At 41.3% G+C, this 26,783-nt stretch overlaps 1 protein-coding gene across 1 annotated transcript in view; it reads left to right on the forward strand.

The window, feature by feature from the left end:
• PALLD (palladin, cytoskeletal associated protein) overlaps positions 1–26,783 on the forward strand; it is a 247,199-nt gene that overhangs the window by 118,591 nt on the left and 101,825 nt on the right. Inside the window, exons 9-10 of the mRNA XM_075258140.1 lie at positions 2,004–2,123; positions 5,608–5,956. Coding sequence (XP_075114241.1) covers positions 2,004–2,123; positions 5,608–5,956 — 469 coding nt within the window. The remainder of the gene's footprint in view (positions 1–2,003; positions 2,124–5,607; positions 5,957–26,783) is intronic.

Here is a 26,783-nt window from a genome sequence, read left to right on the forward strand (position 1 = left end):
GGTGAGAGATAATATCAAGATATAGACATCTAGGAGACACCTTTTGGTTATTTCTCTAAAGGAGGTTGTATATATTAGAATTTGATTCAACCTGTCAATTTTGCCAGGAATGGTCAATAACTAATATGTATGGGGCCACCTAACCTTTATGTGATTTTTAGAAGTTGGAAAAAAAAGGGTAGAACATTTTCGATTTTAACATACCCAATCCCTATGGAAGGTAAGGCATTTCTAGAAGTGTCTGACACAGTGGCGTAACTAAAGTCTTCTGGGGCTCGGTGCAATCTTTTGTCCAAGGCCCAAAGGGTTTTGCCATTACAAATACATATCCCCTACCCATAAGATAGAGAATAAGAGTCACACCACTGTGGGTCCAACCCCCAGCAATCAGAGGAAGGTGGAACCGTAATTCCCTCTCCATCCTCTATGAGCAGCACTCCACTCAATGCCACAGGGCTATTAGGGATTGAAGTTTTAGCAGCTCCATGGGGCTTTTGGCTCCCTGTACTCTGATCACTGGACGTTCCAGTGATCAGACCACCAGCGATATAACACTTATTCCCTATCCTGTCTGTAATGGCACAACCCCTTTGACTGTCCTTGTCTTCAGTTTTTATTAGCAGAAATGGTGCCATATGGCACAAACATCCTTTTGTTTTCAGGGACTATAAACTGCCACCATAAATGCCAGCAACTACCTATCTCCATTAGGAAGACATGTATACTCCTCCAAGCCAAAAATGTATGTTATAGGCAAGATCTGGAGGAATAGCCAAACAATGGTATATTTCTTAAACTCAAATTGGCAGCTTGTCTGGCACCACTAAATATGTACCAGAGCCATCTCACACACCAAAGAAATTTACAACTAAAAATAAAGGACAAAATATTTCTTACATCCAGAATTCTGAAATTTTTGTTGTATCCCATTTATGTGACATTAAAATGGGCATGAAACCCAGTAATAGTCCTCTGAAATTATCAGCTCAAGATGTCAGATGATACCATAGTTAACACAAATCTAATCAGTCCGACCAGGCATTGGCGCTAACCTCTGTGAAACATCATACACCTATATACAAATTGTCCTGAAATAAAACTTGTGTTGCTTGTTTAGCGATTGTGGACTTGTGATTGTGGCTTCTTGAATGTGAACCTCTGCCCTTCTCCTTATCTTGCCTTACATGATCGCTGCCTTGGGCAAGTACACAGATTGTCCTCTGCATAGACCATCAAATTGTTTGGATAAGTGATTTGCTCATTGCTAGCATGGCTTTGTTGAGTCAGCAGTAAGTGATACCACATCTTGACCTTAACACTACTGCAACAGTTTAATAACATGGAACTCAGCAATCTTAATGGGAAATATTATATGACGTGCATGGAGTTGCGTAGAAAGAGTTTTCCATGTACTTTATAAATGGTATGGATGGAAAGATTTGGACTAAAGACAAATACATTACATATTACGTGTAGAGCAGACTACAACATCTACAACTGCCTTGTACCTACATTATTTTTATGGGGCAGAGAAGGTATTAAAGATTGCCGAGCCAACTATATAATGACAATATATCAATATTATCCTCAGATCTCAATGGGTACAGGGCTGACTCAGAATAATAAGTAGTGGAAAATGCAGCCTGAGCCTGTATATAGTATAAATGGAGGAAATGAGCATATAATGTAAGTCAAATTATTTATAGGACTGTTCTGAATCGCGGTGTGCCAGGAAAGTTAATTTGAAGACAGAAATAAGATGCATTTGTCAGCAAAATCTAAAAAAGAGAAGTTATTAATGGAAAACGCAGCTGGCTATCCCCGCAACGTAGAGATTATTATTTGTAGTGTGTAAATGTTATAGTGTTTTATGTAGCCTGTTTATTGGCGTGTATTAGAGTGTAAGCTTTAGGTCAAGGGATCAGATACGTCGCTGTGGTACAGCAATCATAAAGCACTAATTCAGGGTAATGGCTTTAACATCTGCTTTTTATGTTCTTCAGAGGAGATCTGTACACTGGTGATTGCAGAGACGTTTCCAGAAGATGCCGGTATGTTCACGTGCACAGCGAGGAATGACTATGGCTCAGTGACCTGTAGCGCACAGCTGACCGTGCTTTCTGGTATGTCATTTCAAACCCCTCTTATAGCTTCCTCATATTGACAGTGATATCCCAGTTATCGTAGTTTAGGCTACTGCTTCATCTGTCAATGTGTCTTTCGGCAAGTTTCCTCCTTTACCACCAAGCTGAGGTTGTTAAATCTAACATTAATGAAGTGGAACAAAGGACAATAACTGCCCATCATGGCCTGTCTGGAAGTGAAGGAATACGGTGCTAAGGGCAGACCTGGTAGTCTGAGTACAGACATAAAGTAGAGACAATCTCTGATGTATTTCATTTTTTGGCTATTTTCACATTTGCATTTTTTGTTTTATGATAAGGGATATGAGATCTAAATTTTAACACAATATTTCATACGTAGGCATCTATCACTGTGTTTCCTCTCTAGAACCTTTGGTTCTTAGGCAAAATGTTTTGCTTTAATACTATGAAACGATACACCATATGATGACTTGCCTATGGCTTCTCAGACCAAACATTGTTCATACTACCTATTGGGGAATATGTAACTATAAAAAGAAGTTTATGTAAGAAATGTCTTTTCCAAGATTACAAAGGAAAGGTGAAAACAGTTTGACCGGTGAGGGTCCAGCCTCTGCAGCCCTTATGATCACAAGATTAGGGGACCATGTGGTCCCATTTAAATGGAGCACCAGTAGAACATGAGCAATTCAACTCTATGAGACTGCAAAAGAAAAGCCAAACGTAAAGGGCCACAAAGCTATATTGGGCAGAAGTGTATCTACTCAACTGGAACCTGTTCTCATGATCATAGAGGGCCAGCAGGTCAGACCTATTGGTCAGATTACTATTGGAACAACCACTGTAAGTTACTTGAAGATAGTACTAAATATAATGACACCCAGACCATATACTATTTGTTAGAGCACTTGAAAAAGGTCCTGTGTGGGCTGATACATAGTAGTGGTTTGGGCACCAAGAAATTGCTCCATCACTTAAAGATGCCAGCGGAAGACTTGGAGGAAGACCTGGTCTCTGCCTTGTATCTCGGGGAAGATTTATATTTAGTTGCTGCTGTCTTGCTCTTTTTCCTATCAGTATTAAATATATTTATCATATGATTCTTTACTGACTGCTCCAATGGCTGCAGAGCAGCACTTTGGTAACAGTAAAGACTATGGCAGTATATTCTGACCACAGTGTATTGTTTATGGCATTATCTAGAATATTATGTGGGGGCTTTCTAAGCTATCTTTTCTTCTGATGTACTCCCTTTAAAAGTGACCATAAAAAGCTAATATTTTATCAAGCCAGTAGCAAAATAATTTAGTAGGTACTGTACACTATCTGAAGCCAAGGGGAATATTTGTCATGTGGTAATGTTAATGTAAAGTCTGGAGGAGTCAACATGCATGCTGGGTTTGTTTAACTATCAGTATCGCATTCTTTATATCCTTGGTGATCCATCTTCTGCCCTGTCTAAGCCATCTTCTCTGGGTTATACTGGCATAATCTATCCCAGCTAAAAAGGATGTCTGGATAATCCATTATCTAGATGTCATTCTGAAGTATTTCGCTAAGATGGGAACAGGGAAAATGTTATCTTATTACCCATTATTATTTCTATAATGTCAATGTAATCTGCAGTGCCGTACACGTAGTCCCCAGCCGGACAATGGAGCACCTCTGATGCAAATGTGTACACATATATACAGACACACTAGGGTAGATATCCTAGGCGGCCTATTAACCAAAACACAACTGCATGCAATTGCCGTCTTATGCTAGACTGTAGTGCTAAATGCAATGTTACACAAGTCCTATTTCTTTGATCTGACCATTATCAAAATTTTATTACTACCACTTGACATTACTGTTTGTGTCGATCTACTGTATATATAGATGTAAAGCCAATTTGGCATTTTATTATTTTATATAATTTTGTTAGGCAGTGTTAGGGAACCCTGGAACGGGGACACAAGAGACAGTGAGCCCTAAGCTTTATGCCCCCAACTGTCCCTTCCTATTGCCAGGCCCTATTCTAAGTAATAGGCGGCAACCACGAAGACAGTCCCTCCCTGAATATGTGACACACAAAACGCAGACAAGACGAACAACAACAATGGGAAGTCAACTTAGCCAAGGGTCAGTAACAGTCGGGCAATGCAGTACCAAATCGGAGTACAAAAAGAGAAGTCAGTGAGAAAAGCCAAAGGTCTAGTATAATAGAGTAATCAAAACAGAGACAGTAAAAAGCAAGTATGCACAAGGCAATAGCAAGCATTGGTGTGACTGGGAGCCAAGGCTAAATAGGGAGGAAGAACCTGCCCATGGAGATGACAGGATGGCAGGCTGTCAATCACAGGGCAAGGCCAGATTAACCATTAGAATATCAGAGCAAACTGAAGGTGAAGGAGATGGGTGTGGTGGAAAATCAATTACCAAGGTAAAGAATAGGGCAGTGTTCAGACAGTGCAAGGAGAACCCAACGGAATAAATTACAACCGAACACATCTCCTGCGCCGCAGCGTGCGGCCGGATGATGACACCAACGCCCGGATGGGCAAAGATGTTACACATTTATTCTATTTTCTAATTGAAATATGATACTGATACATATTCTATTTTCTAATTGAAACATCGGTGCCAGTACCGTAGCTCTTTACAGTCAGAAGGGCGTTCCTGACAGTCTGTCAGGTACGTCTTTCTTCACAGCAGCACCTATCGCACTGTACATTGTGAGCGGGGAGGAAAGCCCCCTCCTGATAGTACTCGTCTATGGACGAGCACTGTGAGCAGAGGGAGGGGGCGTTCCTCCCCGCTCACACTGTACAGCGCAATAGGCGCTGCTGTGGAGAAGGACGTAACTGACAGACTGTCAGGAATGCCCTTATGACTGTAAAGAGCTATAGTACCGGCACCGATAGCTCTTTACCTGGGGCACAGATGGGGAAAGCCGACAGTGCGCTGAATTCATCTCACTGTCGGCTTCCAGGTAGTATATAGAACTGCCTGTGCCCAAACCATGAAAGGTCCTCTTTAATGTGGATATTATTTGTTGGGTTGTTTTTGTGTAAAATTAAGTAGTTATTAAGCATTTTATTAGACTATAGAGGTTCAAGCAACATCAAGCTTTCTGGATGTTATGAAAGGCACAACACATTGTCCTGTGGAAGCAAGAAGACCTTAAATGCAGTAGACCTAGTCCTACAATAACTAAGGGATGGGAACATAATATCATTAGCTAGAAATATAGCTCATTCCCGATGGCAGACAGAGTGGCATGAATATACTGTATGACCGGAGACCATGAAGTACCTGAAGACCATGATACTCATGAAATAACTAGTCTCTAGTTCTTTTTTGATACATGGATAGAATAAACCAGAGAATTCTTCTTTTCTTTCTGAATATACATTTGATGAACTTATTACTGGAACAGTGGAAGTTCTGGAAGGCGTCCATGTTATTTTAAGGTGAATCATTTTTTGTACCTTACATACATCTTTTCTCTTGTTCATAGCAAATAATGAGCGGACCAGAAGTGATGTGTCAAGTGGAGAGATTAGTGGTTACGATTTCCAGAAACATTCATCCTATTCTCCAACAGCAGCTAAAACTAGTGGTCTTGAAATGCCATCAAAGAAAACATTGGAGTGTTTTCAGCCCAGTCATCTAGACTCCAAGCCTAATGTGGAAAGAAGTAATCTGCAACTTAATACCCTGGAGCGGAAAAGTAATGGTGTTCACACTAATAATGGTGTAAATGGTGTAAACGGGAATCAAGAGAGCCAGTTCTGTACTGTCACATCTCCTCCGCCATTAGCTTCCCCGACCAAAGAACCACCACCAGTGCCTTCTAAGCCTAAACTGTAAGTACTACAATGGATTTGACTATCTTGCATAATGTTTTCCCTGGTCTCAGTGGTTACATTAGATTTGTTCTAGTATTGTATTCATTATTAGAGATGAGCGAACAGTGTTCTATCGAACACATGTTCGATCGGATATCAGGGTGTTCGCCATGTTCGAATCGAATCGAACACCACGTGGTAAAGTGCGCCAAAATTCGATTCCCCTCCCACCTTCCCTGGCGCCTTTTTTGCACCAATAACAGCGCAGGGGAGGTGGGACAGGAACTACGACACCGGGGGCATTGAAAAAAATTGGAAAAAGTCATTGGCTGCCGAAATCAGGTGACCTCCATTTTAGACGAATAGTGGATTTCAAATCCGGGTCATATGAGAATGTGAACTTTGTGACTATGAGACAGGGATAGCTGTACAGGCAGGGATAGCTAGGGATAACCTTTATTTAGGGGGGAATGTTATTAAAAATAACTTTTTGGGGCTCTATCGGGTGTGTAATTGTGATTTTTGTGAGATAAACTTTTTCCCATAGGGATGCATTGGCCAGCGCTGATTGGCCGAATTCCGTACTCTGGCCAATCAGTGCTGGCCAATGCATTCTATTAGCTTGATGAAGCAGAGTGTGCACAAGGGTTCAAGCGCACCCTCGGCTCTGATGTAGCAGAGCCGAGGCTGCACAAGGGTTCAAGCGCACCCTCGGCTCTGATGTAGGAGAGCCGAGGGTGCACTTGAACCCTTGTGCACCCTCAGCTCTGCTACATCAGAGCCGAGGGTGCGCTTGAACCCTTGTGCACACTCTGCTTCATCAAGCTAATAGAATGCATTGGCCAGCGCTGATTGGCCAATGTATTCTATTAGCCTGATGAAGTAGAGCTGAATGTGTGTGCTAAGCACACACATTCAGCTCTACTTCATCGGGCTAATAGAATGCATTGGCCAGCGCTGATTGGCCAGAGTACGGAACTCGACCAATCAGCGCTGGCTCTGCTGGAGGAGGCGGAGTCTAAGATCGCTCCACACCAGTCTCCATTCAGGTCCGACCTTAGACTCCGCCTCCTCCAGCAGAGCCAGCGCTGATTGGCCGAATTCCGTACTCTGGCCAATCAGCACTGGCTAATGCATTGTATTGGCGTGATGAAGCAGTGCTGAATGTGTGTGCTTAGCACACACATTCAGCTCTACTTCATCGGGCTAATAGAATGCATTGGCCAATCAGCGCTGGCCAATGCATTCTATTAGCGTGAACTGAGTTTGCACAGGGGTTCTAGTGCACCCTCGGCTCTGCTACATCAGATTGCTACATCTGATGTAGCAGTGCCGAGTGTGCATCAGATGTGTAGTTGAGCAAAACTGACTCAGCACTGCTAAGTCTGCATTCGCATAGGAATGCATTGGCCAGCCTTCGGCCAATCAGCGCTGGCTCTGCCGGAGGAGGCGGAGTCTAAGGTCGGACCTGAATGGAGACTGGTGTGGAGCTATCTTAGACTCCGCCTCCTCCAGCAGAGCCAGCGCTGATTGGTCGAGTTCCGTACTCTGGCCAATCAGCACTGGCCAATGCATTTCTATGGGGAAAAGTTAGCTTGCGAAAATCGCAAACTGACAGGGATTTCCATGAAATAAAGTGACTTTTATGCCCCCAGACATGCTTCCCCTGCTGTCCCAGTGTCATTCCAGGGTGTTGGTATCATTTCCTGGGGTGTCATAGTGGACTTGGTGACCCTCCAGACACGAATTTGGGTTTCCCCCTTAACGAGTTTATGTTCCCCATAGACTATAATGGGGTTCGAAACCCATTCGAACACTCGAACAGTGAGCGGCTGTTCGAATCGAATTTCGAACCTCGAACATTTTAGTGTTCGCTCATCTCTATTCATTATTAGTTTTTGGGATTTGTTTGTACAGCCTAGAATACACATTACAACATGTACTTATTATATATATAGATTAAACAATGAGAACATTTACAAGCTACAATCCCAACTTACATGAGCTACATTAATGTAAGACATCTTGTATTTATAGTCTGTTTATATGAATGCTCATACATTGAGTCTTCTTAGTATTACAATATTTACTTATGAAGTGGATTTGGTTAAGGAAGAATAGTTTGTCAATCTTAGCCACAATTGGTAAAATAAGTCAAGAGTAAGACATACAAACTATAATTCTGATCAATATAATACACAAAACGTCAATGGAGTAACAGAAATTTGCAAATACTGGACAAAATGTTTGTAAAACGAATCTAATGTAATGCCTTGTTTTATGTTGTAAGCTGCATTTTTATACAGATGGCCATTTTTAACTTGACAGTAAGGTAGGGTTCACACTACTGTTGGTGTACGCTCAGAAGGTGTCCGTTAAAAAAAAATAAAAATGGACACCTACCGTAACAGACGCAAACGGACAGTAACTGATGGCTATCAATTACTGTCCGTTATATGTCTGTTGCCCATAAACTTCAATGTTAAAAAAAAAAGGACACTTGCCCTGCATGTAGGATTTTTTTGTCCATTTGAAAAAACGGACATGGTTGTAAACGGACACTAAAGGACACAAGATAAAATCCCATTGAAATGAATGGAAATTGCAAACAGACCAGCTAGTGTCCGTTGTATGGAAAATAGCCATGGACACTGCTGAGTGAACACCAATGATAGTGTGAACACCCCCTTAATGAGTTAAGAAAATATTTGTTGGCCTCTTTAACTTTTCCAATGGCTTTCAGTGGTTTTGCTGTGAGTTATATCTGTATGTTTATTATAAGCTGTTTTGGTGCCTATGTACATAGATACATAAAGTCCCAGACACAAATGGGGGGGGGGGGATTTACTAAAGTAGACTTTGGGTCAACTTTGGTGCATAACCCTTTTTTATGCCAAAGATCTGCCACATTGTTGAATGTGTGCACGTCTCGCTGCTTTTTCTAAAAGTGAGCAAATCGGGGCAGGGACACCTCGGCCCAACAAATTTACTCTAACTTTCTATAACTGAAACCTATGTCAGTCCTTGCAAAAGAGAAATATTCTACAGCCCAAACTTAAACCACTTGGATCATAAATAGGAGAAAGCACACTGTGCCTGGAAAACAACCTCCCGCTCCAGGTAACAAGACAATGCAAAGAGTAAGAATCCAGCACTGTGGTCTCCAAATTCTTATAAAACTTAACTTTTAATAATAGAAAAAAATGTCCATAAAATCACAACATAACCAGCGTAGGAAGTGAAACAAAACTCACAACATTGATTCACAAAAAGACTGACCTACATGGTGTAGCAGTTGCCTACGCGTTTCAGGGCGTTAGATCTAGGACATCTGGATTCTACAGTCTGGATCTGGAATCTGCAGTCCATGATACAAGTTTAATGGATTTTTGTTGATACTCTAAAATATATAATCCAGTGATATGCTGGTCACACAATAGAATACAAACACGGCAGGTCTAGCCTCAACACAATTCATGCAATTTCCCATGGTAATGCCTTTCTTGCGGCATACTGCATTGCCTTATTCAATGTGTATTATAGGTCCTATACACCATTGCATTATAATGTTTATTACAAGTACATCTAAGAGTGAATATTTATATTATGTGGAATAATCTTTGTGGTTGAGTTGTTCAGTTTGAAACACAGACATTACTCAGGCTGTGATATAAATCATATTGTACATGAAGAGACCATGGAAGGATCAGTCCAAGTCTTATTTCTAACCACACTGCTAAGTCTCACGCCAAAATAGCTGCCAATAAAACGGACAAACTTGACTTCTCAGGATACATCATCACAGACTTGGCATATTGTTCAAGAACACAAATCCTGATGTTTTTAAACAAGAATGTGCTTATTCCTAGAAAAAAATATTGTTTGTTCTCCTCACAACCCTAAAGTATTACCTGGCATGGTGGCTTCATTCTAGAGATCCAACGCATTCACTTACAATACAGACAAAGGGGGAATTTATTAAGAATTGCATTTCCTACTTTAGTCTTAATAAAGGCCCTAATTGGAATAAGGCATGCCCAAATTATTATTATTATTAATTATTATTGATTCGGTATATAACATACGCCAGTTTTCTCGCCCCACTTTGCCCACTTTTGAAAAAAATGTCTCTAAATTTGTGAAATTAAGACACCAAACCACGTAATTCTTCAGGACTAAGGGTAAAGCATCCCAGATTATAATATGAGTTTTTGCCTAAAATATTTATTTGAAATTGGTACAGGGAACCTTTCGTGCTAAATATACGGTGCTCAGCAAGTTATAGAGCAGGACGGCCTAGGCGGATTGGTTATGCATATCTGTGGGAAAGAATCCGGAACACTAATAACTTATATTCACCCAAACCCACAATGAGCATAGACATCAATGCATAAGTTAATAGTTTTTTTGGAACCTAATCTATACATCCATATGCTGAACTTCTTTTGTTCTATAACATGTTGCCTAGAATTTGGACTGCATTTTCAATGAAACAGGTTCCCTTTAAAGGGGCTCTATCATTGGGAAAAGTCATTTTTAACTAATCACATACATGCATACCTTTTGTATGTAAATTGCCTCAGTAGTTTTTGAATGAGCCCTTTTTTTTCTTTTTTATTCATATGCTAATTAGCTTCCAGCCAGCACAGGAAGTTCTGATCGTGCACCCTCTGCTATTCTATCCTATCTGTGTATGCAAGCAGGGAGATGAGTCATCAGCAGCAGCCTGTGCTGTACACATACATAGGAGAGAACAGCAGAGGATGAATGATGAGACTTCTGGGGTGCACCAAGAGGCTAATTAGCATATGAATAATAAAAGGGCTCATTCAAAAACTACTGAAGTGATTTACATACAAAAGGTAGGTGTGGAATAGCCTTTCTAAAGACCATGCAAGTATGTGCTTAGTTAAAATGACTTTTCGCAATGATAGAGCCCCTTTAGAAATGCAAGAAGCTACAATAAAGTAAAGCAAGACATGTATTAAACCTTTTATATATTGCAATCTAGTCCAGTAGCTTTTTAGGCAAATTGCTAAGTACTATATCAATAAAATGAAATTTATATTACATATAGTATGTACAGATTTGAAAAAGTTCACTGAAGGGTAAATATTACAGTCATATGATACATACTAGACTACAAAATATAACTATCCATCATTTTCCCAGTTTCTACAGGAAAAATATTTCTTGTAGTCCATAGAGATCACTGAGGTCTAAACGTGATCTCTCCTAAATACCATTCCGTAGTAGTCATGACTGCCATATCGCGGCAGCCTTCATTAGGTGCAATGCACAGACATGATATACATTTTCCAAATTAGCAGATACTTTCAGACATTATAAATGAAATATGTTTCTAGAGCTTCAGAAACCTGATAAAGATAATTGATGAGCAAAACAATTTTCACTCTTCTTCCCACCATTCAAGTCTTCCCCTAACACTTCCTCTATGCTGATATCTCCCGTTGACCCTGACAATTCCATCTGTATATAATTGGGACATTTTTCTAGAATGCTGGATCACTGAGAATTGTTAACCTTTGGGATTGATAATTTTTCCCCTTTATTTAAAAAATATGTCACTTTTTGTCAAATGTATTCACTTTCCAGGAATAATGTCTTTAACTTGGCATTTGGGCTTCTGATTTGTTCTTCCCTACTTTGTGTCTTGGTTTGAGATACCCTTAGCTATCCTAACAAGAAAAAGAGAAACATTTTTTTCTTTTTCCTTTATTCACTAAGCCCAACTCTTAAGTTTTGTTTATACAAGTTGATCATCTCAGGACCAAGAGGAAAGGTGAGGGGCGTTCACACTTGCGCCCGTGTCCGTGCACCAGGTCTCCATCTTAATCCCCAGAGAAACTGGACAGGGGTCGGCGTCCTGTTGGTCAGTTGTAAAAACCATTCATTTGAATGGGTTTTTAAAGGAAACCGCCAGTGCCCGTATGCAGCCTCTCCGCGGGGAAACCGTTTTTTGCACGGACACAAAGTCAGACATGACTGACCTCGAGGAAGCAGTTGCTATCCAGTTTCCCTGGGGATTAGGACGGAGACACAGTGGGCGGACACGGGCGCAAGTGTGAACGCCCCCTAAGGAAGGACATGTCTGCATGTGTGAAATGAATATACAGTAACAGCATACTGAAATACTGTATTGTCTGGTTTTACAAACATTGGTTAAGGCGCCACAAGTATTCGGTGCCCTTGGGAATGACCAAAGTTATAATTATATGTACTATTGCAGGCCTTATGCAGCACAGAGATGCAGAGACGTTGCATTTTTAATACAGCTGTGAGGCAACATGCAACAGTTTCGCAACATTAAAAGTTGTTCTTGACAATCGTTGACTCACTGCTCTCCATTTCCTGATATCTAGTACAAACAGAAAAAGTTTGGAAATACCCACTACGGGCTAGTTCACACGGGGCCAAAGGGGCGGATTTTGACAGCGGGATCCACATCATAATCCGCCCCTTTACAATGGTGGTCTATGGAGACCACTAGCGTTCTTTTTTCTGCTATCGGCAACTGCCGATAGCGGAAAAAAAGAAGCGAGCTGCCCTTTCTTCAGGCGGAAGCCGCGACTCGCTCAGCCGTGGCTTCCGCCTGGCAGCCGCAACCTCCGGCGCCAGCCCATTCATTTGAGCCGACTCCGGGGTGGGGGAAGCCGCGACCGTGACATCATGGCAAGTGGGTTTTGACCATATTTTGACTTGGCTCCCCGAGTCAAAATATGGTCAAAATCCGCCCCACCGCCCCCCGTGTGAACGAGCCCTAAAGCTGTTACTCTCTGGGGGCAGTGACCCTCCTCATCCAGTGACATCTTAAGCAGGCATTTCGGGAGTAGAAAACAGCAGGGAACCAGGCAACATTGGGGTGGAGAGTTGGACAATTAAGAAGAGGTGAGTAATGATTTGTTATGTTATAGGACCAGTAACAGTTGGTGGACACACCAGTTTCATATGTAATGGTGCTTGTGGTACATGTGGTATAACACCAGTTCACATGTGTTAGAAAATCCACAGCACTCTGGAAGATGCTCAAATAATTTGGTGGTGTTCGAAACCATCTGTATATTGTCTAGTAATAACTACTGTCATTCCCATGGAAATTTGATTAAATGTTAAAAACTCTAAACAAATTTGTGCATCTTCCAGAGGTCTGTGGATTTTTCTAACACATGTGAACTGGAGTTATATCGCTGAGTTGGTGATGAGTGAATTAGGAAGGGGCCTGCTATGGCCACAGTGTACAAACTTTCATGATTTTCTTTATTTAATATGATTGACATAATTACCAAATAAACAGTAAAAAAACATTATGCTAAAATCTACAGCTTGGATCAGTTATTATCTATGTTTCCATGAATGACATTTCTGTTTCTGGGAGAAACCCTGCAGATTGAAGTCATTTGAATCAAAGAAAGCTTATGATAGTATTAATGGAGCTGTGTATGTTGTTAATGAGAACAATGTGTTGTCCTCATACCCATAAGGCAATAGAATTTAGTATGTAAAATAGGCCAAACCATGAAGGTCATGTTTCCATTGAATATACAGTATATAGTCAATAGTGATATACAACCAAAACAAAAACATACATTATTTGACAAGTTTACATAATGCAGCAATCACTTATCAATCGTATGACTGTAACCGGTAAAGAGATTTGTTGTTTTAGCCTCCTGATGGGCTTTCCCGTTTTTCAACACTCATAACAAACAGTGAGAATTTACATCCCAACCTATTGGGGGAATTCCAATCTCAAGGATCCTATCTAAACTGCTAGCTTTATGTAAATTCAAGACTTTTCCTAAATATATTGCTTTAGAAATTCTGCTTTGTTTGCCTGATATGTGAGATTATTCCTCTAATTGTTTACAAATCATTTCCTTCGTGCCTGGCCTATATCTGATATCACAGGTCTAAGGATGATTCAGTGCCCTCTGGTGGAGCTGAGTTCTCTCCCTGTTATGTACAGCTCTATCTGCAGGATCATCAGTTCTATACAATAGCTAATTGTAGTTTGCTGATAAAGGATTGGACAGTGTCTTATTTCTCTATGTAAACACAAAGATTGAGTTTACTGCAAGTCCATTTTCTCTTTTGCAGCATGTACGTTTGTTTTTCTCTCTAAACCTGTGCAATGTAATATACATTTACTGTGCATATATTTGATCTGCCTTTATAACAGCTATCTAGTAATAATAATAACTAATTTCTCACAGTAAAGGCAATGTCTATATCTAGTGAGACTCTTCATAGGCTCCTGTTCATCAAACAGTCAAAGCTCTTCCACCAGCTTGCTGAAGAATACGGGAAGTGAGAAAAAATAGACAGTAGGCAAACTGCCAAGAGAGGGAGATGGGAATGCCTCTTTAGGCTGAGGCCCTAAATTATGGAAACGCAGCTTTTTTTTGTTGTAGCTTTTGCTGTATTTTTTTTTTTTTGAGCCAAACACAAGAATAACATCAATCTTCCTACAGATATTCAGCTGCAGCTGGTGGAAATAGAAGTTCTACAGAAGCTAGAACAATCTACTGCACATATCAAAGCCTATAAATTATAAAAAGGGTTTTCACCCAAGTGATATTTATAGCATATCCATGGGATAGATAATAAAAGTCTTATATTTGGGATAGCACCTCTAAAACATCTATTGAGGATTGTTCACTACTAGAGATGAGCGAACAGTGTTCTATCGAACACATGTTCGATCGGATATCAGGGTGTTCGCCATGTTCGAATCGAATCGAACACCACGTGGTAAAGTGCGCCAAAATTCGATTCCCCTCCCACCTTCCCTGGCGCCTTTTTTGCACCAATAACAGCGCAGGGGAGGTGGGACAGGAACTACGACACCGGGGGCATTGAAAAAAATTGGAAAAAGTCATTGGCTGCCGAAATCAGGTGACCTCCATTTTAGACGAATAGTGGATTTCAAATCCGGGTCATATGAGAATGTGAACTTTGTGACTATGAGACAGGGATAGCTGTACAGGCAGGGATAGCTAGGGATAACCTTTATTTAGGGGGGAATGTTATTAAAAATAACTTTTTGGGGCTCTATCGGGTGTGTAATTGTGATTTTTGTGAGATAAACTTTTTCCCATAGGGATGCATTGGCCAGCGCTGATTGGCCGAATTCCGTACTCTGGCCAATCAGTGCTGGCCAATGCATTCTATTAGCTTGATGAAGCAGAGTGTGCACAAGGGTTCAAGCGCACCCTCGGCTCTGATGTAGCAGAGCCGAGGCTGCACAAGGGTTCAAGCGCACCCTCGGCTCTGATGTAGGAGAGCCGAGGGTGCACTTGAACCCTTGTGCACCCTCAGCTCTGCTACATCAGAGCCGAGGGTGCGCTTGAACCCTTGTGCACACTCTGCTTCATCAAGCTAATAGAATGCATTGGCCAGCGCTGATTGGCCAATGTATTCTATTAGCCTGATGAAGTAGAGCTGAATGTGTGTGCTAAGCACACACATTCAGCTCTACTTCATCGGGCTAATAGAATGCATTGGCCAGCGCTGATTGGCCAGAGTACGGAACTCGACCAATCAGCGCTGGCTCTGCTGGAGGAGGCGGAGTCTAAGATCGCTCCACACCAGTCTCCATTCAGGTCCGACCTTAGACTCCGCCTCCTCCGGCAGAGCCAGCGCTGATTGGCCGAAGGCTGGCCAATGCATTCCTATGCGAATGCAGAGACTTAGCAGTGCTGAGTCAGTTTTGCTCAACTACACATCTGATGCACACTCGGCACTGCTACATCAGATGCCGAGGGTGCACTAGAACCCCTGTGCAAACTCAGTTCACGCTAATAGAATGCATTGGCCAGCGCTGATTGGCCAATGCATTCTATTAGCCCGATGAAGTAGAGCTGAATGTGTGTGCTAAGCACACACATTCAGCACTGCTTCATCACGCCAATACAATGCATTAGCCAGTGCTGATTGGCCAGAGTACGGAATTCGGCCAATCAGCGCTGGCTCTGCTGGAGGAGGCGGAGTCTAAGATCGCTCCACACCAGTCTCCATTCAGGTCCGACCTTAGACTCCGCCTCCTCCAGCAGAGCCAGCGCTGATTGGCCGAATTCCGTACTCTGGCCAATCAGCACTGGCTAATGCATTGTATTGGCTTGATGAAGCAGTGCTGAATGTGTGTGCTTAGCACACACATTCAGCTCTACTTCATCGGGCTAATAGAATGCATTGGCCAGCGCTGATTGGCCGAATTCCGTACTCTGGCCAATCAGCACTGGCTAATGCATTGTATTGGCTTGATGAAGCAGTGCTGAATGTGTGTGCTTAGCACACACATTCAGCTCTACTTCATCGGGCTAATAGAATGCATTGGCCAATCAGCGCTGGCCAATGCATTCTATTAGCGTGAACTGAGTTTGCACAGGGGTTCTAGTGCACCCTCGGCTCTGCTACATCAGATTGCTACATCTGATGTAGCAGTGCCGAGTGTGCATCAGATGTGTAGTTGAGCAAAACTGACTCAGCACTGCTAAGTCTGCATTCGCATAGGAATGCATTGGCCAGCCTTCGGCCAATCAGCGCTGGCTCTGCCGGAGGAGGCGGAGTCTAAGGTCGGACCTGAATGGAGACTGGTGTGGAGCGATCTTAGACTCCGCCTCCTCCAGCAGAGCCAGCGCTGATTGGCCGAATTCCGTACTCTGGCCAATCAGCATTGGCTAATGCATTGTATTGGCTTGATGAAGCAGTGCTGAATGTGTGTGCTTAGCACACACATTCAGCTCTACTTCATCGGGCTAATAGAATGCATTGGCCAGCGCTGATTGGCCGAATTCCGTACTCTGGCCAATCAGCACTGGCTAATGCATTGTATTGGCTTGATGAAGCAGTGCTGAATGTGTGTGCTTAGCACACACATTCAGCTCTACTTCATCGGGCTAATAGAATGCATTGGCCAATCAGCGCTGGCCAATGCATTCTATTAGCGTGAACTGAGTTTGCACAGGGGTTCTAGTGCACCCTCGGCTCTGCTACATCAGATTGCTACATCTGATGTAGCAGTGCCGAGTGTGCATCAGATGTGTAGTTGAGCAAAACTGACTCAGCACTGCTAAGTCTGCATTCGCATAGGAATGCATTGGCCAGCCTTCGGCCAATCAGCGCTGGCTCTGCCGGAGGAGGCGGAGTCTAAGGTCGGACCTGAATGGAGACTGGTGTGGAGCTATCTTAGACTCCGCCTCCTCCAGCAGAGCCAGCGCTGATTGGTCGAGTTCCGTACTCTGGCCAATCAGCACTGGCCAATGCATTTCTATGGGGAAAAGTTAGCTTGCGAAAATCGCAAACTGACAGGGATTTCCATGAAATAAAGTGACTTTTATGCCCCCAGACATGCTTCCCCTGCTGTCCCAGTGTCATTCCAGGGTGTTGGTATCATTTCCTGGGGTGTCATAGTGGACTTGGTGACCCTCCAGACACGAATTTGGGTTTCCCCCTTAACGAGTTTATGTTCCCCATAGACTATAATGGGGTTCGAAACCCATTCGAACACTCGAACAGTGAGCGGCTGTTCGAATCGAATTTCGAACCTCGAACATTTTAGTGTTCGCTCATCTCTATTCACTACACCTGTTTCACCACAAACTCAGTCTTTGTTGTCACAATATGGTGGAGATACAGTCATGCAAGCATTTCAGTTCAGTTACAGTATCATAGTTAGTTGTACACTGCCACTGCCTTTAAGTTTGTCCCGCATCCCTCAGCTCTCTTGGTATACATTTGATAGAGAACAGTGCAAAGCTTTCTGCCTAAAAGCTTGTTAGAAAATACTGTACATGTCACAAAGCTCTGCCACATCACAGCAACTCCCACAGGCAAGGCAATCTGCACAGACACTGTCGATGGAGCGTGAATGAGAACTGTTTCAAATAAGCGCTGACGCCACATCTGAAACCAATCTTAATTTGGTGGCTGCTCACTGTAATCTCATTCATGTGATAATAATCTGTAATTAATTTTAATTTACACAACGAGCATTTCCCCCAAAATAAAGAAACACCAGTAAATACAGGCCTTTGTGTCAAGTGCTTACATATTCCACTTGGCTACTTCTGATTGCTGTATTTAAGTATTTGAAGGAATGACAAAAAAGCAACAATTTCTTTCTTTCTTTCTTTCTTTCTTTCTTTCTTTCTTTCTTTCTTTCTTTCTTTCTTTCTTTCTCTTTTTCTTTCCATTTATCTCACTTTTTATAGATTCATCTATTATCTATCTATCCATCTATCTATCTATCTATCTATCTATCTATCTATCTATCTATCTATCTATCTATCTCTTTAGCAATTTAGCTCTCTGTTTATCTATCTACTTATCAGTCTATCTATAGGTGTAACTCTTTCTCTACCTATCTCTCTATCTAGGTCTATCTATGTTACTCTTTATCTATCTCCCTCTCTCTATTTATCTCTTTATGTTAGATGGCTATCACCTTAGATCCCACCTTGGAGCTTTGGTATTTACATCATGAATGAAACACCCCTTGTCAATCACAGGTCACCCCTCCCATAAGACACCGTATTGTTGTCCTAATAAAAATGTAGGATGCTGAAAGAGTTAATACTGCTGCAAAGTGCAACCTTAATAAATGAATGGTGATCCTACAGTATATATCTGTGATATATCCTGGTCTCTGTATGTATCTTAGTGTAATGCAGTATTCCAGCAACTGCTGCTAATGTAGAAAACACAAGCCTATAGTACGTGCCCCTCCAATCTGGTTACCATTTTGTACAGCATATGTTTCCCATCTTGCTTTGTTGTTTAATTAACATCAATCCTTCAGAATCAATCAAATCTTCTCCGAGAAAAATAATATCTTGAAGCAAATATCCTTTGTGATACCCATGCCAATAGCAGCAACATGGGTTTGATTATGTATAGTCTCTGCCTGATTTCATGTCAGTTTAGTCTTACGCTTCGGCAGACGATACACTTTAACAAACACAAATTAAACTCCAGATGTTAAGGGTTCTTCTACATTTTAATCTAATCCAAGATCAAAACTGGATAAAAAAAAATCTCAAACAGTCTAATTGGCCAAATTTTTAGATCAACTACCAGGATGTGCAATACCTTGTGTATTAAATAGGATTAGTGGTGGGCCATCCTATAAGATGAACCTTTAGACTTGTGTCTATGGTGTGATCATATAACTTCATACTATCTTCATCTGCTTGTCAGTTTGTATATCTGTTTATTACCATGACACTGGTATAGACTGACCATTTACACAAAAGGGTTCATTGCAATTCTGGGATTTTATTTAAATGGTCTCTAAATGTTGAATTTTAGAATAAGGCTCCATGTATCAGGCCGCAGGAAAAAAGCACTGCGGGAAAAACCGTTGTAGCAACACATAACCGTTTTCCCTGTTGCGCTTTTCACAAAAAGTCTGTGGACTCTCTGCTTCCATTATACGTATAGGTAAATCGCCAGCTTTTCCATTGGTATAATTGTCATGATGCAATTTCCAACACCACAATGGTATCGGAAATCACAGAATGTCTTCTGTGCATATTTTTTCCGCCATGTGTCGATGGGATTCTCTAGAAGCAGTTCTCATAATCTTATACAGGAAATCGATTTTCCACCATTTAGGTGTGTGGAGTCTTATTAAGCCATTAGCGCTCCACTGTGCAAGGGAACATGGGAAGAATATGCAATTCTTCCCATGATCCCTTTCACAATGGAGTGCTAATGGCTTAATAAGACTCCACACACCTAAATGGTGGTCTCTCCCTATGGAGTGACAATATCCCCCCTGTCTAGAAGCCTCTCACCTCTGCCAGGTCAGTCCTCTCTGCACCAAGCTGACGAGATGCAATAATATTGAAACTGCTGTCCTTGGCTGAGAGACTACCTGGTAAAATCCCAACATCATTACAAACAAAGGCCTCTGAGAAGATTGGCATGATGTTAAAGGGATCGCCCTCTATTGGACTGCATGACTGTGGCTCTGTCTTCCCTATTACATCATGGAAGACAGACTTGCACATCCTCAGTAAGCGCCCTCTATTGGTGTGCATGCCTGAGGCACTGGCTTCCTAATTACATCATGGAAGACAGATTTGCATATTCTTCCCATGAACAGAAAATAAAAATAGTTGAGAAAAAAGTGATATATTTCACTGTCTGGCTTTAATAAATAAATACAAAATTAGTGATACATTCATTTTAACATGAGGTATCACTGTTCGATCTGTGGGGTGCCCTGTAGGCCCTCCATATTGTGTCCCCACTATCAAACAGTGTTGCCCCTTATATACTAAATGTACGGTAAAGCCAGATTTCCCTTGTGGCTTTGTAGAAGAAGTAGCTGATCCCTAGATCAAAGCCTACATAAAGTACATACAAAAGAGGCAGCAGTCTTCTATACATCTTTACAAGTGATATAGCATTGTGAGCTCTTAACCCTTCCTAGTGCAATATGTGTCTAAGGGCTCGTTCACATCTGCGCCAGATCTCCGTCTGTCGGATTTCCGGCAGGCAGAAGACGGAAACATGACAGACAGTGTCTGGCCGCGAGCGCTGGGGAGCGATTTGTGCTCTCTGTGGCAAAACCGTTTTTTTTTTTTTTTTTAACTGGACACAAAGTCCTGCATGTCCAACTTTTTGTCTAGTTTTAAAAAAAAACGGTTTCGCCGTGGAGAGCACAAAACGCTCACCGGTGCTCACGACCAGACACTTTCCAAACCCTTTCAAATGAATTGGTTTGAAAAATTACTGCAGGTTTCCGTCTCCTGTCCAGTTTCGGGTAGGAAATGGAAGCCTGCATAACGGAGGCCGGGGCACAGATGTGAACCCAGCCTAAGAGTACATTGGCACCATCTTAAACTACCTTGTAAAAGTGTCAGCTTGGCATTGGGGTTCTGCATTTTTGGCAAGAATAGCACTGCACACTATCCCTGATTGAAATCTAAAAGGAGCCATATATCATGTGTTTTATTCATATAAGAAGTAAAAATATTGCTATGTTATTATACATTACAATAGATATTACAATGAACCACAATACTGGCACAACATGTTAATATCCTATTATAAGAAGTGTGATCTGGCAATAACCTTGTGAGGCTGTAGAGAATTTCAGTATCTCAATGGAGGCTTTGAACACTTCCAACAACCTGTATAATCTGTCAGTGCTAACACAGCTGGCGCAGCAGCCCTCAGCACATGACCAGATCCTATGCCAGCATGGTATTAGCAGAATATGGCCTGCCCTAACCCAAATATCTGTGCTGAGTGGATGTACTATGAGTGAGTTATCATTGTATTCTCTCTCTCCAAGATGCTGCCTCAAGGTGGCAGGACAGACATGGAAATAAGATCACTAGATATGTACTGCATTGTATTGTAATACTTCTCACTGTATGAGGCTTCATAGCAGGAGGACTGGGATGAAGCCCTCTAGATTCTGCTGGGTTTTTTTTAATCTTACTACAACTTTTAGTTTTAGAGGACCCAACATGTCCATAAATTACATAGATTTTAGCGATAAGCTGTATAATGCTACATTTACCACGTGGTAACTCTACATGGGAATTAAAAACTTGTTGGTCTTGACACAGACTTTGCCCCTTCTCCTGAAAAAGGAATCATCTAAGGGACAAGCTCTTTATCTTTCTTTAAAGTGCTTGGATTAAATAGGAGGCAACACAGTGGCTCAGTGGTTAGTTGGAGTCCTGGGTTTGAATCCCGCCAGGAACAACATCTGCAAGGAGTTTGTATGTTCTCCCTGTGTTTGCATGGATTTCCTCCCATTCTACAAAGACATACTGATAGGGGAAAAAAGGACATTATGATCCCTATATGGGGCTCAAAATCTACATTTAAAAAATAAAAGTGCTTGGATTAAATTGAGCCCTGCTATTTGGAGGACAGGTGATGATACCCTATCAGGAAGGGTCCAGTCTGCATGTGTCTGCATGTGATCACAACCGGGATAGATAGATGTGATGTCACATTATGCTAAGGGAATGGAATGCAAAGGTTTTGGCCCTTTTAACACCAACCTCCGGATGTTTCTTTGTAGGTTCGCCCACCCACTGTTGAGGAATGAAATATGGCAAAAAGAATTGCTCACACTTGTAATAGTACATCTAAGTAGCTAAGTGCATGTAAGTCACTTTGAACATGCGGAGCCATTGCTACTAGAGAAACCTATTACATATGACATTTGCATGCTGAAAAGTAATCTGCGACCTTTAACTTCGCTGTTCAGAAAGTTATAACCCTAGTGATCTTTCAACAGACTATATCTCTGTATATCAGTCAGTAAATCCTCATCTAAATACTCACTGGAGTCATATGAGAAAGCAGATACTTCTATAAATGTAATATTCATGAGCAGGGACATCCACAGTACTTGTCTCTGCACTTATAGGTCTTTATAGCATACATTATGTTCCTATACACCCCTTTTATAGGCCTGTGTAGGAATGATTTGGCATGTGCTGTGTTTAGTTGCCTTGGTAATTCTTTGCTTATAGAACGTGTACAGCGAAGTATAAGGAAAGGGCTGAAATGTCTGCTCAAACTTCTCGGCACTGGGAAACTCGTCTTGGCTTCTAGATGTCCTGCAATGTGTTGTTGACTGATTCCTCTGATTAAATCTTTGTTTTTCATGGCATGCTGCCGCTTTAATATTCCAGGGTGTTTCCTCACTATCCTCCTAATATTGCCTAGCCCACATATAGGTCACATTTGCTAGACAATGAATGTGGTAGAATTAACCTCTTCACCCGTCTTTTGGCCACAGGAGATATTTAACACAAGCGATGGCGGTGATTTCCGCAGGGAACAGTAATTAGAACAATTGTTGGCTGCAGATCTGTTGAGTCATCACAGTTCACAGATTGCACTTGTTGCCTGGTATATTGGAAGAAAGTATTTAGGCTATGCCTATATTGTGTTCTTGTTCTCTAACGATGGCAACCAACACTCATAGGCTATTATGGCATCATCACGAGAAGAAGGTACCTGTAGGCTATCATGTTAGAAAGACGTGCATTCTAATTATCTAAGGACTATCTGGGGAGTAATAAAGCATACCAGTCCATTCCCTGCACTGGTTAACCCAATATAGACCCTTGTCCTCCAAAGCCCTGATGGTCGGATGAAGTTGAACTTCTAGTTCTCCTGTCTCCCTTGCTAATACTCCATCAAGACCACTCGACCTGTAACCTGAACAGAGGGACATTGGTGACATCAGTGAATGTCGGCATGGCTGTGGAAGAGAGGAGGAAAGAGAGTTCCAGCCTCCCCAGCTGCCCTCTACACAGGTAACTTTGGAGCATTTTTTGGTGTAGACTAAGCAAATAGGTGGAGTAAAGCCTAAAAATACAGCGGTTTAATCGGCCACCATCAGCCACTGTGATAAATCAGGTCCCTTGTAAACTGTCTAGTATTAAACTAAGTCTTCGGAAATATTAGCATGTGCAAATGTCGACTTTTTCAGACTCCTGTGACTAGGTTGAGGGGTAGCAATGGAATATTTAGGCTATCCACAATAATACATTAATGATTGGGTCTTCAGTGTACTAAGAGTTTAAAGAGGGCCATACAGTAAAAACTTGTTCAGCCAACAGCTATTCCTTTTAACCCCCCATACACATGTATGCTCAACTTGGATGTCAGGACCTCCATATACCAGATCAGAACCTTCTTTTGCCAAAATCAGTAGGCTCAGCTGACATTGGGCTATAAAAGTGGTTAGATGCATTGAGATATTTGCAGAATAGCTCTGCAGGCCTGTCTGATAGGATATAACAATAAAACACATTTTACATCATACTTTCTAGCTAGAGAGATTCTAAAGAATTGAACAAAAAGTGTCTTGTAAAGAAAAGAGTTTTTCCCTTATTCTCTCCCCAATTTACAGTCTATAGGACATGCCCCTAGACAGCACCTGGAAGCAGAGGGAAGCACAGGGTTAGGTACAGCTAAATATATATGGCACCCAGAAGATGTCCAAGCTCTTATAGGTGTTTGAGAGACCTTGCCTTGTTTCAGACAAGTATTCTGTACATTAGACGTAACTGCGTTGCATAGGTCTCAACATACATAACATTTTTAGTCCAGGGCCCGAGGAAATAAGTGAGAGCCCATTATTTTGCTATCCCTCATTTTATTACCTAATAAAGTTCCTCAATCTTTATGGGTCCTTTGGATGAAACACTTGAATCTGCGGATATAGATTGTTGCAGTTCCTATAATAGTTAATATGAGGTTGGGTTTATTTCCAAATGGCATCTGGCAAGATGCCTGAGCTTTAAAGGATCCCGCCGTGAATGTGCAAATAAGATTATTATTTTCCCTCTAAAACTATGTGCTACATAAGTGGCGTATTAATTATTTGGCATGTATTGTGTCTAGTTGTCATAACAATTTGCAGCTTATTTCCTCAATCAGCACAGAACAAATTTCACTATTCACAAATATGCAGACGTGAGAGTTATTTTCAACACGTTTCCTGATATTAAAACTCTGAAATATTTTCGGATATTATGTTATCTAAGCAATTTGCTGCCTATATCCTTATTTTTCATTGTTCCACCCTCTTAATATTGAGTATGGTGCCCTGCCCTTATCCTTCAATTGCATAAATGTAGACCACCCATTGTACATTCTTATATAACTCCACCTGATTTATCACTTAGGGGCAGATTTAGCTGAAGTCCGCATTTCTGCAGTTTTTTGGCAAATATATCAAAGATCACACATTGGAGCCAGATTATTATGCCTTGAATACCAGTTTTCTGGCATACAAGGAATGATGAGTTACACTTTTTGTTACACTTGCATGAGGATTTTTTGTACCATGTTGTGCCCAAATTACCACTTTTCATAAAAGTCGTCAGAAAGGAGCAGGAATCTAGGCATACTCCAGAAATCTACGCCAGTCCCTGACTAGTGTAGATTTAATTTATGGCACATGGGACCTTCCTGCGGCATACCGATATTCCAGGTGCGTCTTGCACCAACATACAAACAGATTAAGACCAGCACTTCAATGTTTGATAAGTTTGATGTTTCTTTAAAGGGTTTGTACCACAAAGCAAATGATGACCTGTCTGTAGGATAGATCATAAGTTCCTGATTATTGGAGATTCGATTACTGGGGCCCCTAAAGTAAATGGAGCGGCAAGTCATTCATTTTAAATGGGACTGCCAAGGATCGTTAAATATAGATTTGATAAATCCCTCACCGTGTCTTGGAAATTCTGAATTTTATATGGACAGCCATCAGAAACACATTTCTCAAGTAACCTGTTACAATATAGGTCTATAATATAGGTGTAAAAGAAGGCATTTACAAAGAAAACTCATTGGAAATAGTAGGAAAAGGGGAAATGGTAAAAATAAAATAAAACACAAATGTACTTCATATGACTTTAAGTCACATCCCATAAATACAGCGTATCTTTGGATCTCTCCTTGTTCCAATTTTGCTGGCTCTCATAACATTAACAGATTGTAGGTCCTGAGCCAAGCTTATTACAAGGGTCCTAATCCCACCCTCTTCCCACCACCAACTCTATTCTGCTGGGATAGCAGCCAAAAGGGACCAAAGCATGACATGGCATGATTAAAAACAATGGCTGCCCGCTGTTTCTAAGAGATGCCTGCTGTTCCCCAGAGAAGAGAAACTCCCTATGTTAGTTCAACATGTCCTAATACGGCATGTGAACAGGAATTGTTTAAAGCAGGCAAAGTCTATAATGCCTATATATTTGGTCTCTCATTATTACTGAATCTGTTTATAAACTTTCATTCCCAACCACATTGGGTTAAATTCTTCCTTTTTTGCCTCAATTCAACGGTGCTGTGTCAAGCGCTAGTCTACACTTCCCACTTCAAAAGGCAGGCCTGTAACCACAGACTTAGTTATTTCATAAAACAAATAAAAAGCCATTAATCGAGGAAACTTTTGATGTCTGAAAAAAATAATATATTTTGACAGTACAAAATCCAGAATCCTGTCTTCTGGACTAGACCGTGAGTTCTCGAGTAGTTGGCATTATGCCTATCTATTGTTATGCTGTACATTTATGAACTTGATGTTTATGATCCCTTTGGAGGATATATTCCCTCTTATATGGCTTGGATCCAGGGAATTATTGTTCGTCTCTTAAAGTGAGCCAAGGGAAAAATCATTTGTTGAAATGGAAAAATAGCAATGAGGGTCCAGGGGCACCCTGTAATTTTCCATTATGATTTCCTGTCCATAGTAATGAGTAATTGTGTCATGCACCAAGACTGTTATGAAGCGCGACAGTCCTGGATGACCTAAAAAGAATGGCACCGTTTATTATTAGCAAGGCTTTAGTGACAGATCATGTTGTTAAGGTTTGTATGATCCCATTAATATTACATTCATATTTAGAGAGATCTGGTTTGGAGCCAGTTTAACCATAGTAAAGAACTGGATTATGAGCAATCCGTGCATACTGGAGCAATTACACTAAAGTGGATTGCTTGCCAAGACCATCATATTGCCCACCATATATGTATACCATTTAATGGATAGACATGGTTATAAATTGCCCCATTCACCCAGTATCTGCAGGGAAACAGTCAAGAATTACATTGTCTTACTATTGCCCCGAATAGTAACAAACAAGTCAAATCTGGATGTCTTAGGGGGCGCTATGTCTCCTTAAAGGGGTATTCCTATGAACATAACCATATTTAAAATTGTAGATAAATAAACGTTCCATTATAAATAATTGAAAAATTGAAAAATTTGCAGGGTTTTAAAGATTTTCTCTAATCATTTCAGTGGTGACATTATGGCACAATACTTGAC

The sequence above is a fragment of the Leptodactylus fuscus genome, chromosome 1 (genome assembly GCF_031893055.1).
Source record: "Leptodactylus fuscus isolate aLepFus1 chromosome 1, aLepFus1.hap2, whole genome shotgun sequence".
Taxonomy (NCBI): domain Eukaryota; kingdom Metazoa; phylum Chordata; class Amphibia; order Anura; family Leptodactylidae; genus Leptodactylus; species Leptodactylus fuscus.